The 17,178-nt window shown below is 44.7% G+C and overlaps 1 protein-coding gene across 1 annotated transcript in view; it reads left to right on the forward strand.

The window, feature by feature from the left end:
- The window catches only part of SF3B3 (splicing factor 3b subunit 3), a 2,130,119-nt gene that overhangs the window by 1,837,942 nt on the left and 274,999 nt on the right, over positions 1–17,178 (forward strand). The window contains exon 32 of the mRNA XM_044079526.1: positions 7,117–7,260. Coding sequence (XP_043935461.1) covers positions 7,117–7,260 — 144 coding nt within the window. The remainder of the gene's footprint in view (positions 1–7,116; positions 7,261–17,178) is intronic.

Consider the following 17,178-nt stretch of genomic DNA (forward strand, 5'->3'; position numbering starts at 1 on the left):
ATCAAATCCTGGCCTGCCCTTAACAGCCACCACCCCCCAACCAGGATCTCTTTACAGATGCGTTACGCACAGGGTGGGTTGCAACCTTAGGAGGATGGAGAGTAAGGAACATATGGACACTCACTCAACAGAAAGACCATATCAGTATCAAGGAAATGAGAGCCTTGATATTGGCCTTGATAATTTTCAAGGATCGGGTTCTACCAGGCACCCTGATGTGGTACGCATACAACATCATGGTGCTGTGGTACACCAACAAATGGTGGGGGGACCGAGGTCCTACTTCCTGTGCAGGCTGGCACTGCAGGCCTGGAAATCACATTGGAAAAACATCTTCCTCCAAGCGATATACATCCTTCTGCAGACAATGTGATGGATTCATTATGCAGGCCCATGACCCAGTCTCATGAGTGGATGCTGAACAAGTACGTGTTTCTGGACTGTCCATCTATGGGGTATTCCAGATGTTGATCTCTCTGCCTCCCCCATGAACAGTCAGCACCGAACCTTCTACTCCAGGGCACCACACCCAGAAGCATGGAAGGTGGATACTCTTTAAGTCATCTGGAAGGGGACGTACGCTTATGTTTCCCCCCTTCCCTCTCATACAGAGCGTCCTACTGAAAATTCAGAAGGAACAGCCTCAAATCTTGCTGGTGACTCCCTGTTGGCCAAGGCAGCATTGGTTCCCCCTATTACTAAATCTGTCCAAGGGCAATCACTACAAGTTGCCCCACTGAATGGACCAACTCACACAGGAGAAGGGAACACTCTTAAACTCCCAACTGTCCACATTGAATCTCTCACTGTGGGTGATAGGGCGCCAATTCCCTTTAGATGCCTATAAACAGAAGACATGCTTGAAGTTTTGCAGGAGGCCAGGAAACCAACTACCAGGAAATCTTACCTGTCTTAACTGGAAGAGATTTTCTATATGGTGTCAGAAAAACAACTTACAACCCCCTGACCTCAGAGCCCCCAGTGGATGATGTCCTTCAAGGATGCATCTGCAGTCCTAACATATGGGTTGTCCTGCCTCAGGCAGCCCTTCGGTCGGCCGGATTCCAAAGTCTGGGTCTGGCCTCGGCTGATGTCGCACTTCACCCGACATCATAGCTGCTGGGGTATAAAGGCATCAGCCGACGCCATTTTCCTCAGTCTTTCTTGCCGCATGGTGCCCGAAGCAGAAGCTGTTCGCAAGTGCCGGTCGGTCAGATCCAGAGATTTCTACTACCGAAGACTTCTAAAAAAGCTAAGTACCCCGTTGGGGACTCTTTCTTGCCTCAGCCGATGTCAGACAAAGTAAGTAATTGTTTAACTTGTGGGAAACAAATACCTCATAAGGATTTCCACTCTTACTGACTTCCTTGCTTAGGCCCAGACCACGACGTATCAGCTTGTCTAGCCTGTGCTTCCTTCAACTGACGGACGCTTAGACGTCGGTTGGAGTTTGCAGAGGAGTTTTTTGGTCCCGCTTTTGCATATAAAATGCCGTCGGAGACTCCAACTACACAATTAGCTAAAAAGTGCAAGGAAAAGGACCGACACTTGCGGTCCGCGGTTTCGGCTGAAACCACGGTTAGGCCAACCGCCAGTGTCTCGGTTTTGGCTGAAACTGAGTCTTCGGTTCTTCCTTCGGCCGAAAGCATGCCTCCGATAACCGAGGCCTCACAGAGCATGGCTGAATCTGCTACTGAAATTACTGCTACAGAAGCAGGCACCCAGGATTTGTCAGACACTATTCCTTTAGACATTTCTACCCCTGCACGTGGGGCTGCTAGACCCCCTGCTTCTATGTCTATCAAGGCCTTTTCCAGGGCTAAAGCAGCTAAATCTTCTAAGGCCTTACCTACAAAAGCTCCCTCACACAGGCCTACCTCTAGTTCCCAGATACTCAGCTTGGCTGAGGATCTTATTTCTTTGATCAGGGGATCCCAACCTCACCCAGACAGGGCCTCTTAACCTCCTCCAGATAAGAGGCCTAGGACTGAACCCCCTGAACCTGTCTCTACAGACTATTCCTCGGATGACTCAGATATTTCAGACCATCAGGAAGGCCCATATTCTCCTTATGAGGATTCTTATGCAGAAGACTCCATTCCTTCTGCTTCTCCTCCTGAAGAATTTTCTTTTGGGGAAACCCTACATTCTATGAGGGAACACTTCCAATGGCAGGGCCAGGATTTTTCAGATTCAAGGAAAAGGCTAAGGACTTTTTTACACTTACCACAGCATAGGCCTTTAGCCATTCCTCCAGTACTATCAGTTGTTGATGATGCATATAATGATGCCAGTACTGCCCCTGATTCTCGTCCTCCGGCCCCTGCCAAGCCTGATAGATATTACAGGGTCCCGGACACACACTACCACTTGTATAAGGCTCATGTTGCAGACCCAGAAACCATTTCACAGGGCCCTAAAGGTGTGGCAGCTGCCTCTGCCAAAAACCCTCTTCCCTCTGAAAGGGAATCTAGAGCATTAGAGAGATGGGGTAAAAAAGTTTATACATCTGCTACTCTTTTGGCCAGGGCCTTAAACTGTCAATTTCACATGATTCAGTACCAGGAATTTTTGTTAGACCAGCTAAATAAAAAACTGTCCTCTCCTGAACCTATAGACCGCAAGTCCCTTCAGGATTTGGTACATAACTCTCAGCAGGTCAGTAATCATTTCTTAAAATGTGGCTATGATGCACTGGAGGCTTCCTTTAGATCAGCTATGACTGGAGCAGTGATTGAAGGCATGCCTGGTTAAAGAACAATCCTTACTAGACCATGTTAAGTCAAAACTCCTAGATGCTCCTATGGAGAAACAAAGTTTGTTTGGCTCCCCTGCACAGGAGGTTCTAAAGAAAGTGGAAGAAAAAGCAAAATCTGTCCAAACAGTCAAGGATTTCTTACAGGTCCAACCTCCGAGGTTTAGCAGAAATTGGCCTTCGAAGAATTGGTCCTTTCCAGACACCTCCAGAGCACAGAGAGGCAGAGGTCCAAGTGGCAGAGGTCAGTCTAGGGGTGCCTACAGGGGACGTCAGTGGCAACCTGCCAACCAGAGAAGTGCTGCCACAGCTGCAACTACAACCACTTCCACAGGACAGACACAATGACTTGGCTCTGGTTCCGCCTACCAGGGAACAACTGGAAGCACCCTTGGGCGGAAAGCTAGCCTTATTTTCCGACAACTGGCATTGCATTACAGGAGACAAATGGACTTTACAAACAATAGACAAGGGCTACAGGTTTCACTTCCTCACTCTACCAAAAAAGAGAGGAATGCCAAACCTTACACCAAGCCAAAAAACAGAGGCTCAAAAACAAATCAACAACTTACTAAGGATGAGAGCTATAGAAAGGGTACCACCTATGGAACAAGGCCAAGGATTTTACTCCAGGCTTTTCCTTGTACCAAGAAAAGAAAATCAATGGAGACCTATTCTCGACTTGTCCGCACTGAACACATACCTCATTGTTCCAAAATTCAAAATGCTGACCCTCCAGCAACTTCTTCCCATGCTGGGCAAGGAGTCTTGGCTGGTGACTCTAGATCTCAAGGAGGCATACCTGCACGTCCCTATACGACCAGATTGCAGAAGACACCTCAGATTTCTTGCAGGATCAGAGCATTATCAATTCTCAGCATTGCCCTTTGGCTTATCTACTGCGCCCAGAGTATTCACGAAATGCCTGGCATCAGTAATTGCTCATTGCAGGCTTCATGGAATTCAAATTTACCCATACCTGGATGACTGCCTAATACAAGCGGACAACAAGACAAAATTAACAAAAGATTTGGAAAATGTCATACAACTGTTGCAAGCCTTGGGATACACAGTCAACATTCAAAAGTCAAGGCTAGTACCATCCCAAAGGATAACATTTTTGGGTGCAGAACTGGATACAACAACTCAGATGGCTTTTCTCACAGAAGAAAAACAAAAGCAACTACCAGTCTATTTCATGACATTAACAACACAAATTCAGCTTACTGCAAGGAAAGTCCTGCAAGCCCTGGGTTACATGGCATCCTGCATAATATTGATCCCGCATGCCAGGCTGCATATGAGAAAGTTGCAATGGTACCTAAGGAATGTATGGTCTCAACACAAGCACAGTCTAGAAGCCCAGATTCCAATAATTCCATGCCTGAAAAAAGAATTCCTGTGGTGGGCTCAGGCCTGTCATATGAACAGAGGATTGCCTTTCCACAAACCACATCCAAGCCAGACCATCACCACGGACGCCTCAGATCTAGGCTGGGGGGCACACATGGAGGACAAGTGTATACAAGGCCTATGGACCCAAGACCAGCTGAATCTACACATAAATCTAAAGGAGATGCTGGCAGTGAAACATGCAATCCAGGCATTCAGACCATTCCTTCAACAAGGTCACCTGCTGATAAGGATGGACAATACCACAGTCATGTGGTACATCAACAAACAGGGAGGTACACACTCATATCCTCTATGCCGGATGGCAATGGACCTGTGGAATTTGGCCCTGAATCTCAACATTCAACTACAGGCCAGATTTGTACCAGGAAAAGAAAATTCACTAGCAGACACCTTAAGCAGGACTACCACGGATGCTCACGAATGGATGCTGCATCCAGATATCTTCAAAACCATAACAAAGAAATGGGGAATGCCAGAGATAGACCTGTTCGCCTCCCCACACAACCACCAATTGAAGAAATTCTGCTCAAGAGCATACCACCCACTTGCCTGGAGGGTGGACTCCCTTTCCTTCAGCTGGAAAAACCTGACAGCATATGCATTTCCACCTCTTCCTTTGATGTACAAAGTCCTACTGAAGATCAGAGAGGAACAGCCAAAGGTAATCCTGATAGCTCCAGACTGGCCAAGGCAACATTGGTACCCGCTACTGAGAAGCATGTCTCGGACACACTCATGACCTCTACCTCTATATCCCTTACTTCTAACACAGAACAACTACAAGACCTTGCATCCAAACTTGAAAACACTGCAGCTAGCTGCTTGGAATATTGCATAAAACAAAATAAACCAGATTTATCTCAGAGGGTTAAGGACATTATCCTGGAGGCACGCAGACCCTCCACAAGGAAAACTTATTCAGCCAAATGGAAAAGATACCTCATTTGGAGTGCAGCAAAGGGAGAAAATGTCTCATTGGCAAACATAGCACACATCCTGGAATACTTAGCAGAACTGTTCCACAATGGCCTGTCCTACTCCTCCATTAAGATTCATGCATCAGCAATTTCAGCAGAGTACAACATGGATCCTCCTGTCTTCTCTCATCCTCTACTCAGGCAGTTCTTGAGAGGAATCAAAAATGTAAAGCCTCCAAGGAAACCACCTTTACCTACATGGGATCTCAACTTTGTGCTGGAAAAATTAACACTTCCCCCTTTTGAACCAGCAGCAACAGCAGACTTACAGTTCTTATCTTGGAAAACTGCTTTCCTGCTAGCAATCACTTCAGCAAGAAGGGTATCTGAGTTACAGGCATTAATGGCAGTACAGCCTTTCCTTATCTTCCATCAGGATAGAGTGTCTCTGAGAACTAATCCTACTTTTATGCCAAAAGTGGTCTCCAGGGTGTCATTGAACCAAGCGATTCATTTACCTACATTCTTCTCCAACCCACAGAACAGGGGGGAAAGACTACTACACATCTTGGATGTGCACAGACAATTACGCTACTATCTGGACAGAACTAAGACCAACAGAAAAACTGACCAGCTTCTGGTAGCATATGCAACAGGAGTGCAAGGGAAAGCAATTTCAAAACAGACAATCTCAAAATGGATAGGAAATTGCATTAGATTTTGCTACTCTTTTCATGGAAAGACAACTCCTGAAAATATCAGGCCTCACTCCACAAGAGCTACAGCCACCACTACAGCTTTCCTACGATGAGTGGCTACCAAAGACAATTTAGAAGCTGCTACTTGGAGCTCCGTGCATACATTTGCCAAGCATTACAATCTTCCTTTATACTCCAGATCCCGAGCAGGTTTTGCAACTGCTGTTTTGCAAGGGATCTTAACTACACCATCTTTATCTTAGTGCCTCCTCCCCCAGTTTGGCTATGGTATTCTACCCATATGTTAGGACTGCAGATGCATCCTTGAAGGACATAGTACAGTTTTGTACCTACCATAAATGTAGATGTCCGATAGGTATGCATCTGCAGTCAGGATTACCCACCCTCCTTCCCCTCTGTGGTATTCCTAGGGTACTTACTCCTCTTTTAGCTAGTTGGGGGAATCTGTTATGGTGTATTTGTTTGTATGTATATATGTATATATATTTTGCTTTCTACTGTTTGGAATTATCTGCATTCATCCAAATTTAGCCTTCCTAGAGGGCACCTGGCATCTGGGGCAAGAAACACTGAGGAAAATGGCGTCGGCTGATGCCTTTATACCCCAGCAGCTATGACGTCTGGTGAAGTGCGACATCAGCTGAGGCCAGACCCAGACTTTGGAATCCGGCCGACCGAGGGGCTGCCTGAGGCAGGACAACCCATTTGTTATGACTGCAGATGCATACCTATCGGACATCTACATTTGTGGTAGGTACAAAACTGTACTTTATTGTCAGTGAAGTAAACGCAGGTTCTGCTGCTGAGCAGCTGCCACCTCTGCCTTGTAATTTTTATTTGTTGTAGGAATAAATGAGCTATGCAGTAGGTAGGAGGTAACCTGAAGTCATCTGGGGTGTAAGGACTAAAAGCATGAGAGAAAAATTGTTAGCGTAGCCCAGAGAGTGGTTGACCCACTTGCCCTGCATTTTGCAAGAAGTTATTTGCACTTTGATACAGAGCCCACACTTTAAAGTAAAGCTGTAGTATGTAAAGTATAGCAGATTGCTTGCTTTTTAATATTGAATATGTGATTGTTTTCTTATTGACATTGTGATGGTTTGTTGCATATATGTATTGTCACTATTAACATGGTTCCATCTTTCACAAGGTGTCTGGAACTGCTGATTTTTGTTGTCATTTGACCCTCTGACAGCTGTAATTTCTGCTACTTCTCACATTATGTGATAGGTTGAAGGTTGATTGTGAAAAAACTTTGAGTCATATTCAAACCAAATTAAATCTTTTTATTTTTCATTCAATATTACAGGCTGATGTGTGCATGAATTATCATGTAGGGGAGACGGTACTTTCCTTACAGAAAACAACCCTTATTCCTGGTGGCTCAGAGTCTTTGGTATACACCACCTTGTCAGGAGGTATTGGCATACTTGTTCCATTCACATCTCATGAGGTAAGAAGCTTATTTTATTAACATTGTCTTGTTCTGAAAAAAAGTGATCTTTTGTTCGCATTTAAAAAGAAATTTTGATGTGCTGTATTTTTCCAGAGATTTTCAGTTTGCAGATCGTCAGTCTTCCAAATGTCCATATCAATAATCTGATTATTACTCTATGGTCTGCACAGAACATCATGCCACAGTTTTGGAAAACTGTTCTAATTAAACCACTCCTAAAGCGTAGCAAACCAAAAGATATCTGTCACTTCCATCCAACATCCATCTTCCCAATTCTAGGCAAAATCCTTAAAAAGATAGTCTATACCCAACTGTCCCTGTATGTCTAGCATTACCTCTTCCTGTCCTCCAAGCAACATGGATTCTGGACTTAAGGAATTACTGTAACAGCACTTGGGTCCCTACCAGATGACATCCTTCTGAACGCTGATTGTGGCCTCCTTACATATGTATAGATCTGACAAAGGCATTTGACCTAATTGACCTCTGTCTTCTTGAAATTGGTATCATTTAAGACCTTGTTCCTTGGTGTAAAAACTTCCTTACTGACTGACACTTCCTAGAATGTGCACCTGTTATTAAAGGTGTACCACAAGGATCCATTCTTGTCCCCTCCTCTTCTCCATATTAGTTAACAGACTTCCTTGTGACCTCTCCCATCTTCCACTTATCCTTTTTGCTAATGACATGGTAATTTACCAATCAGGTTACTCTCACAGAAACATTCAGTGACAACTTCAGTCAGACTTACACAAGCTCCACCAGTGGCACATATACCATAAACAACTACTCAACCCCAACAAGACAAAAACTGTGCGTTTTGGCACCCCACAGAAAATAAATGAAGCACCTCTTTAGCTGTCTTTGACTTAACACAACCATTCCATAGAGACCTTCAAGTACATTAGACTGTGGCTTGATGAGTCACTAAACTTCCATTTCCACATAGACAAAGTCAAAACCAAAGTAAACTCTGTCCTTTTTTGGGCCACAGAGTATTCCCCTTCTGTCCCAACTAGCCAAAGCAGCTATTGGCAAAGGAGTTTGCCTTTCTCGACTTGAATACAGGATCCTAGATTTTGAGTCTGCCTCCAAGAAAAACATTGTTACACTCCAGACTATAACAGTTTATCTGCCGATTCGTTACAAACTCACCTGTCTGTGAGCATCACTGTCACCCTAGAAAAAGCCAAATTGCTACCCATCAAACAAATATCTAACTTACTGTGAGTCCCAGCTCTACAAACTACTCCAGCTCCACACATTTACTCACCTTCATGAAAAAGCATCCTCATACTACCCGAGACACTATTCAGAAGCCACACTAACTCTCATTACCCCAGAACCAAACTCTACAACACTGCACATGTTTTTTCCTGTCGGACACCTACTCAAGTTAGCAATCTCTCCCCATCGACATTAAGGAAATCAAAACTCAGACTGCAACTCAAAAAGCAGCCAAGCCAAATGCTCCTGCTTCAACAAAGGACCTCTCTCTAAGTATCTTCTCCTTTCTCAATATTCACTGAAGATTGACATACATTAGAAGCTAATGTATATATTATTGTACATTGTACTCCGCTTAGTTTATAGAGTTCATAAATTAGTACTAGGCTAACTGCCCTTGCCTAGCCAGTTATCCATTGTGAGACTCAAACCCTCTACCTTGTGTTTGTAATGCAAACACCTTAACCATTAGGCCACCCTCCCAACCTTAATGTACAATGCACTGTGCTTGTCGACTAGAATGTTATATACACTTTGTTTGCTATGTAATTAGTCTGAAGTACTCTGTTACTACTTGCATTTCAGTATGTTTTGTTTGCGAAATGCTTTTATTATTTCCCCAGGGCTGAGATTGGTCATTATTCAGTGCAGTACCCCTCTAAACAAATATAAGTAAATGAATACCACAAGATGGTGTTTATCCTGGTAAATATTTCACATAATCCCCATTAATCAGGGAAACTCATTGGGAATGTCAGTCCTACCCCTTCCCGAGTTCTCCTCTAATCCTGTACTTCTAGCATTGTACCACATAGTTCCATTTAATCATCATTTTGCTTAATTACATTTTTCAATAAAGAAAAGTGTAGTAGTCGTTTGCTGTAATTTTCCTTTTGGAAAGTGACCTCATCAGATGCCAGATAGTTGCCCAGTAAGGTATCACTGTCATTTCTTTTATATGGCTTTAGACCAGGTCATTACTTGAAACTTGTCATTTTATTTATTCGTTCGTTCATTTATTTATTTATTTATTTTTGGCAGATTAGTATCACATCAGGATGTCCTAGGAATGAAAGCCAGAAACATTTCACAGAAATACCACTTTTCCTCCAGAAAAGATGAAAACTAGAAATTCTGTTGAACTGGGATCATTCAGAGTAGTTTAGAGATAGGCTGCCTTCACCCTGCAAAAAGGTGTTCCAGTTCTTAGGTTCTTTGCTGTTACACAAGACAGTAGTAGACAGAGGTCATAGACCCCCTTCTTTGTTTTTACGTTGATGGTAACAAGTATTATCCCACCCAGTGCTTTACTGTATCTGGGGACTGTATGGCTTCCTTACATAGAATCTTCCCTCTCAGTAATCCAGTCCAGCTTGGACAGTGGAGTCCATCCATGGACTGTCAGTGGAGTTTCTTGAGTTGTAGAGGCACATTAATCATGGACTGTCAGTGGAGTTTCTTGAGTTGTAGAGGCACATTAATCATGGCTGTACCATCATACTGATTTCTAAACCAGAAAAGACCCCTCGCAAGGTTAAAGTCCTGTCCAAGCTTGACTGCTAAGTTGTTTGAGTTTTCAGAAGATTGACTCATATCCTTGAAAACTAGTAGCCACCACGATGAGAACTATTTTCTTATGTGGAGAGCTCTTAAGTAGTGTAGCCGTTATTAAAAGTGTAAGAATCATCGTTGATATAGCCTGTGGTTTACTTCAAACTCACCACCATTTAAGCTTTCAATGTAGTTTGCTTGGAATATCCTGACTGGTCATGGTCGTGAACTATGTCAGGATGATTGTCCCACTTGCCTGCCATTTCTTTACCTTTCTCACAGTTTGGAACATGATCCTTGCTAACACTGGTGAAAAGCTTGTGTATTCACATAACACTGATAGGCTGTCCATTTGTGTTTTTGAATTTGGGAAGAGTGATAGGAAGAGGTTTGCGATGGGCTCTGCTCCTGTGGGTTAGTTCTTTGCCTTACTCCCTGTGAGTTTTCGGTGAGTTGAGCTGCAGTTTCACCTGAGAATTCATTTGAGTAACTGGCTAAGACCTTCTCTTAATAGATCATTTCTCTTTGTAGTCTTTTCAAAGCTTTTTTAGGGGGATGATCCCTAAGTAATGGAATCTTTCTGCTATTCCAGCCCCTGTTTCTTAAGGGGTCTTAAGACCAGGAGAGACAGCCTCTTGACTCATTTTCTTAGGGGTGCATCACTGGTGTTCACATAACCCCTGTCCCTCCTCCCAAGTATGATCAGATTGGAGTTTCACTGTGAGTAACCCTTTGAGTAATCCCATGAGGGTGCTTGTGCTATCGTTTAATATTCTAAGACCTGCTTTGCAGCCCAGCTGGACTGGTAAGCCCTTGTAGAGGAGAAGCTACAGGCTGGGCCTGCTGCCGGCCCTGTGTCCAGGCATAAGATGTGAAGTTTTTGACCCCTTTTTTTTAATCTCCATTTTGCAAGCCCCTTGGCTACATCATTCTTTAAGTGCCCCTGGTACTGTAAAACATAATATCAACCCCCAGGGCTAGAAGCACACCAATGACATGTTGAATAGGGGAAGTGGAGCAGAGCAGCCTGCAGTGTAACATGTACTGGTCCTAGTTACCAGGGGATTTTTTCAGTGTGCCTTTATTGGGTGGAGCTAGTAATGTCACATGCATAATTGCATACAGCATCAGTTAGCTCCAGCTCCTCCCCAGGATAATCTGATTTCATGGCTGTGGTACATCCCATCACTGGGTATATGTCTGTATTACAGGCAGAAATCCCATCCCTTTCCCAGTGGATGAGCTGATAAAGCCATTTTTGCCAACATCTCTTTCCCTGGCTTTTCCAGCACTTTAGCCTGTCACCATTCTCTGGTCATAGTAAGGCCTCCATCTCTCTGTGCCATAGAAATGGATTCGGGTGTTGATCACCTGATAGTAGCTTGTTGTGGTATTCTCAGCATATGAACTTTGTCTCCTGCTGCAAGCTATCAATCACAGCAGCAAACAGCTCAAATTTGCTACTTTGACAGATACAAATGGGGGTGTTTAGGAGGAGGGGAGTTTAGTTTAAGGACTACAACTCATTGAAAAACAAGAAATGGTAATTAAACGTGACTGACTGAAAGAAAGCAAGGTATACATGAAAACACATGTAAAGTCAGTGTATTGACAAGAGCTTAGGGGCTATAATATTTTAAAACCAAACACTGCGGTTTGGGATGCCTAGAGGTAGACTAAAAAATCAAGATGCTGGACTCTATGTAGGCAGGCTGTGGAATTGCATTTAAAAATGTAAAAAAAAAAAAAAAAAAGTATATAGACTACAAAAGTGGTTTTAAATTGTAGGAAACATTATAAGACATAAGATAAACATGTTTTTTTTTTGTAGTCTGTTGGTGTGGTTCTCCTTTAAATACTTTTGATTTTAGCGTCCCCCTTTAAGAGGGGGAATGGGCTTACTTAAGATGCTGTGTTATTCCTCTTCCATGCGTGTGTGTGGGGGGTGTAAGGTTTCTGGGTGAATTCCCCCTCCATTATTGAGAACCTGGTGTTGGTCGCTTTCAGTCCTAAAGTTGCTTTGCACATTGGTCGATCTTGATGAGTGGATGAGAAATAGAAAATTCACCCCGGGGATCACCCCAGTGGCTCTACTCGACAGAGGCCCTTGGAACTAAGGTCAGGTGGCACGATACCAGGGTAATCTTATGGGTTAGGCATGTAAAGGCTCCAGGGCCATTAGCCTAGTACACACCTCTAAACCTATATAGTTATAGTCTGGTAATAGGAGGAGCCCTGTATGCTTTGAAATTCAGTGTTGCACTACGGTCTCTTGTGATTCCTACCTACTGAAACCCAGTGGCCACCATGACTTGAAGCTGTTCACCTTCCTCCTTCAAACACAACAGATCCCCTCCCACAGAGTCATCTGACGTTGGTCATTAAGGGTTGATGTCTGGTGCTATGTTCAGATGTTTCTTGTGGTCTGACTTAAGTCGTCAGTCCTTCTAATCAACCTGATTCCATAGGTCTGACGTCCTTTTCATTCTTCCTCACTGATGGATTACGGATCCGATCCTTTGATCCAACTCGGCTACATTTTCCAGACTTTAGATCTTAGTCTTGAGCTCCTTCCTCTTCCAGTAATGCAGTATGCTGCTTCTAACTGCCCAGATCTCATTTGCTGCCAATGTGGCAAGATGGAAGATTTCTATATCTAAAGCTGTAAGGAGTTTATTATTTATTTCCTTATCTGTAATTCTTCTATAAGGAATTGATTATCTTCGTGTTTCACTGTTGCAGTCGTCACACTTGGGTTATCCTGCCAGGGGAAGCCCTCAATCGGCCCAAATACCAGAGGCTTAGTATTTCTGCTTCTGTTGCTTTCGCTTCAGGACTGACGTCAGGTCATCAGAGGTATAAAAACAAGCAGCCGACGCCATTATGTCAGTCTTTCTTACCGAGGAGCCCGAAGCAGAAGCAGTTCGCATGAGTGCTGCTTGTCCGCTACTTGAGTTTTCGTTTCTGAAACTAAATCATCTTGAATTCTTCTAAAGCTAAGTACCCCATTGGGGATCCCCTTTTTCTTGCTCTAACCGATGTCAGAAAAAGTCAACAATTGTTTCGCCTGTGGAAAGCAAGTACCACACCGAGATTTCCATTCTTACTGCATCACCTGTTTAGGCCCAGACCACGACGTACCTCACTGTCGGTTTTGTGCTTTGTTCAACACCCAAACTATTCATCATCGGGCCCTTATTGTAGCTAAATACGTTCGTTCTCAATCTCCATATTCCAAAACGGCTTCGGTAAGCCATCCGACTACCAATCTTCCAGAAAAAAAACGTAAGGATAAAGACAGACCGCACAGGTGCAAAACTGCCGATGACGCTTCCGTTAAGCTAGTCGCCAGTTTGCCGGTACTCAGTGAGGTGCTTTCACAGTCCCTGATGCCTGCTTCGGTGTATTCGCAGGCCACTACCGAGACCCGTTTGGCGTCCAGTATGCCGCAAGACTCTTGACTACGGAACCTGCGGATGTCTCTACCTTAGATGGGTCTGGAGCTGCTGTGCAGGCACCGGCTTCTGGGGAAGTTCTTCGCACTACTGATATTCGACACAAACCAATGATTTCTTTTGCATCTTCAGTTCTTTCTAACACTACCAAGTTTCCTAGGCCAAGAGTGCGAGCTACTTCTAAAAAACCGACGACCCGAACTCAAGTGTCTGCTTCCTTGCCACAATCTCAGATGTTTAAAATGGCAGAAGACCTGATCATGCTGATTAGGGGAAGCCAGCCTTCCCCTGCTAAAAGAAAAGAGACATGTCCCCAGCAGCTTTATCTGACCAAGAGTCCGACGACTCTGAGGTTTCTGAATATGAAGACATGCCCTTATCTGCCTATGAGGATTCAGATGCAGAGGAATCCATTCCTTCTGCCTCCCCTCCAGAGGATTTTTCTTTTGGTGAAACGCTACATACTTTGAGAGAGCATTTCCAGTGGGAATGCCAGGGTTATCCTCAGTCCAAAAAGAGATTCAGGGAATTTTTAGATTTACCACAGCACAGACCCTTAGCTATCCCTCCTGTTCTGGATGTTGTGGATGATGTCTTTATGAAATCCAGGCTAACTCCTAATACTTTATCCCCTGCTCCAAGGAAACCTGACAGGTACTACAGAGTCCCCTGACTCTCACAAATTTCTCTTAAAAAATCATACTGCTGACCCAGAGGTCATCTCCCAAGGACCTAAAGGAGTAAAAGCAGCTATAGCTAAGAATCCCACCCCCTCTGACAGGGATTCCCAAGCTTTAGACAGATGGGGTAAAAAAGTATACACCACTGCAGCTCTCGCCATTAGAGCATTGAATTGTCAGTTCCACATGCTGAAATACCAGCAACATACTATGGAACTTATTAAACAAAAATGATCTACGTTTCCTGACTGTGCAGAAAATAAAGAATTACAGGAGCTTCTGCATTCTGCAAGCCAAGTCAGCAAGCATACCCTGCAATGTGGGTTTGACGCCCTAGAAGCATCTTGCAGGGCAGCAATCACAGGTTCTGTACTTAGAAGGCATGCTTGGCTTAAGGAGCAGACCTTGCCAGACCATGTCAAATCAAAATTATTGAACACTCCTCTGAACAAGGGCAATCTGTTTGGCACCAAAGCAGAAGAGGTTTTAAAAAAGATGGAAGAAAAGGCTAAGTCTATGCAGACACTCAAAGATTTTTTGCAAGTGCAGCCTCCAAGATTCAGTAGGCGTTGCCCCTCAAAACATTGGTCCTTTCTAGCCCATCTCAGACTAGACCCAGGGAAAACAAACCCCCCAGATTACAGTCTCAGAGTATGCAGAGATCTAAGCAATGGAGTACCTCCACGTCTAAAGCAGGGAGTGCTAAGCTACCCGCTTATGGAAAGAATTCACAATGACTTCTCAACTCCACTCCTCACCTCTGCCCAATTACTCGTGCCCCTAGGAAGAAAACCTAACCACCATGCTAAAAAACTGGACCTCCATCACCAACAATCAGTGGGTCCTCAACATAGTATCCCAGGGGTACAAATTTTATTTCCACACACTACCAACCCCAAAAGGATTCCCAGACCTTCCTCTAAACCAGTGGGCAGAGGCACAAAACCAAGTTCAGTCCCTGCTCTCCATAAGGGCAATTCAGCCCCTGCAGAACAGATAGGCCAAGGATTTTATTCCATCCTTTTCCTGGTATCCAGAAAAGAGGGCACCTGGCACCCAATCTTAGATCTATCCATTCTAAACACCTTCCTGGTGGTACCAAAATTCAGAATGCTCACCCTCCAGTAGCTTCTCCCTATGCTGTCCAAAGATGCCAGGTTAGCAACCCTAGACCTAAAGGAGGCCTATCTGCACATCCCAATCAGGGACTCCTGCAGGAAATATGTACGTTTCAGGGTAGGATCTATGCATCTTCAGCTCTCTAGCCCGACCTCTGAAGAGTCTGTGTTCCTGCAGGCCTTTTGCACTTGGCCCCCTACCTCCTGGGTTACTCCACCTGCCGACGAACTGGTCTGGCTCGTCGTGCAGCGTGCGTGGAAGGCTCCTGACAACACTGAGGCCATTCCCTGGAGGCCAGATAAAATTTTGTCCCCTCCTGCTACGGACCCCCAATGGTCCAAAGGTCTTCCTGTAGATGCTCTGGTGGTGGCGGCCGCAACCAAGAAGGACCTGGCGGAAGAAGAAAGCTAGACTGTCCATCCGCCCAACAAAGAGTCATGGGCTCTAGACAGAATAGGGTAACGTACTTTTGCATCAGCGACCTTTGCAATCAGGTCCCTGAATTATATGGCACACTTCACCAGGTTTCAATGGGATTTAGTATCTGAGCTCTGAAACTTTGGCTGGTGCCATGTCTGATGAGGTCCGTGACAAAGTGGCCTCTCAGCTGGCTACCATTGAATCAATATCAAACTCCGCCATGTGCTGGAAATCTCACGCATCAGAAGGAGCAGCTAGAAAGGCGAGTTCAGGCATTGTTTTGAGACGGCACGCTTGGATGCGCTTATGTAATTTCATGGAACCCTTCAAGGCTTCCTTTCTCGATGCTCCCATCGAAGCCTCTTCATTGTTTGGACCCAAAGTTAAAAGCACACTGACCCAGATGTGAACAGGACGGTAAGACCCTTTCTGCCATAGGTGTCCGTGATTCTTCCCCTCAGCGTGCTTTGTCCAGAAACCAGAAGAGTGGGAAGATATGGTACAAAAAGTCTCAGGGTCCTTTCCCTGACACACAGGCCAAGTTCTCCCCTAGAGGCAGAGGGCGAAACTCACAGGGAAGATGCCCCTTTCAGGGCAGAGGGGGTCCACGTAACCAGGGTTCCAGGACTCTTTTCCTGGTCAATCCTATCAGTGCTCCTGAAGAGCGGCCCAACTCCTTTCCTCTGGAGGTGGTTGGGGGTCGTTTCTCCTTGTACCCTTCTGCCTGGCTAACCATCACCATTGACTCTTGGGTACAAAGGATAATAACCAGAGGTTACCATATCCCCTTCGATCTTTGTCCTGCCCCCCCAACAAACTTACCCGACGTTCCACCTAGTCAAAGGGAATAAACAGCACTAGAGATAGCAAAGCTGCTAAGAAAAAGAGTCATCCAAATAGTCCCTCCAGACCAGATAGGATCCGGATTCTACTCAAGACTATTTTTGGTGCCAAAGAAAACCGGGGACTGGAGACCAATTTTGGATCTCAGTGTATTGAACAAGTTTGTAAGAGTACAAAAATTCTGGATGGTCACAATACAGTCTATCCTCCCGCTTTTGGAAAAAGATGATTGGATGTGCTCAATAGATCTTCAAGATGCGTACTACCACATAAAATCGGACAGGCCATCAATAAGATTTCTGCACTTTGAACTGGTACTGACTGGCTCCAGCATAAGAGTACTGCCCTTCGGACTCTCTACAGTCCCCAGAGTGTTCACAAAGTGCATGGCAGTCGTCACAGCTCACTTGCGACTACAAGGATTCCAGGTGTTTCCATACCTGGACGACTGGCTCATTTCCACCCCCAACAGACCTCTATTGGAAGAAGCCCTGGCATATACTCTCTCCTCATTTCGAAAAGGCTAGGCATAACCATAAACTGGCAAAAATCCAATCTCTCCCCATCTCAGTCCACAGAATTTATAGGGGTCATATTGGATACAAAGAATTGCAGAGCAT

The sequence above is a fragment of the Protopterus annectens genome, chromosome 8.part0, assembly GCF_019279795.1.
Source record: "Protopterus annectens isolate FY-2018-M chromosome 8.part0, PAN1.0, whole genome shotgun sequence".
Lineage (NCBI taxonomy): Eukaryota > Metazoa > Chordata > Ceratodontiformes > Protopteridae > Protopterus > Protopterus annectens.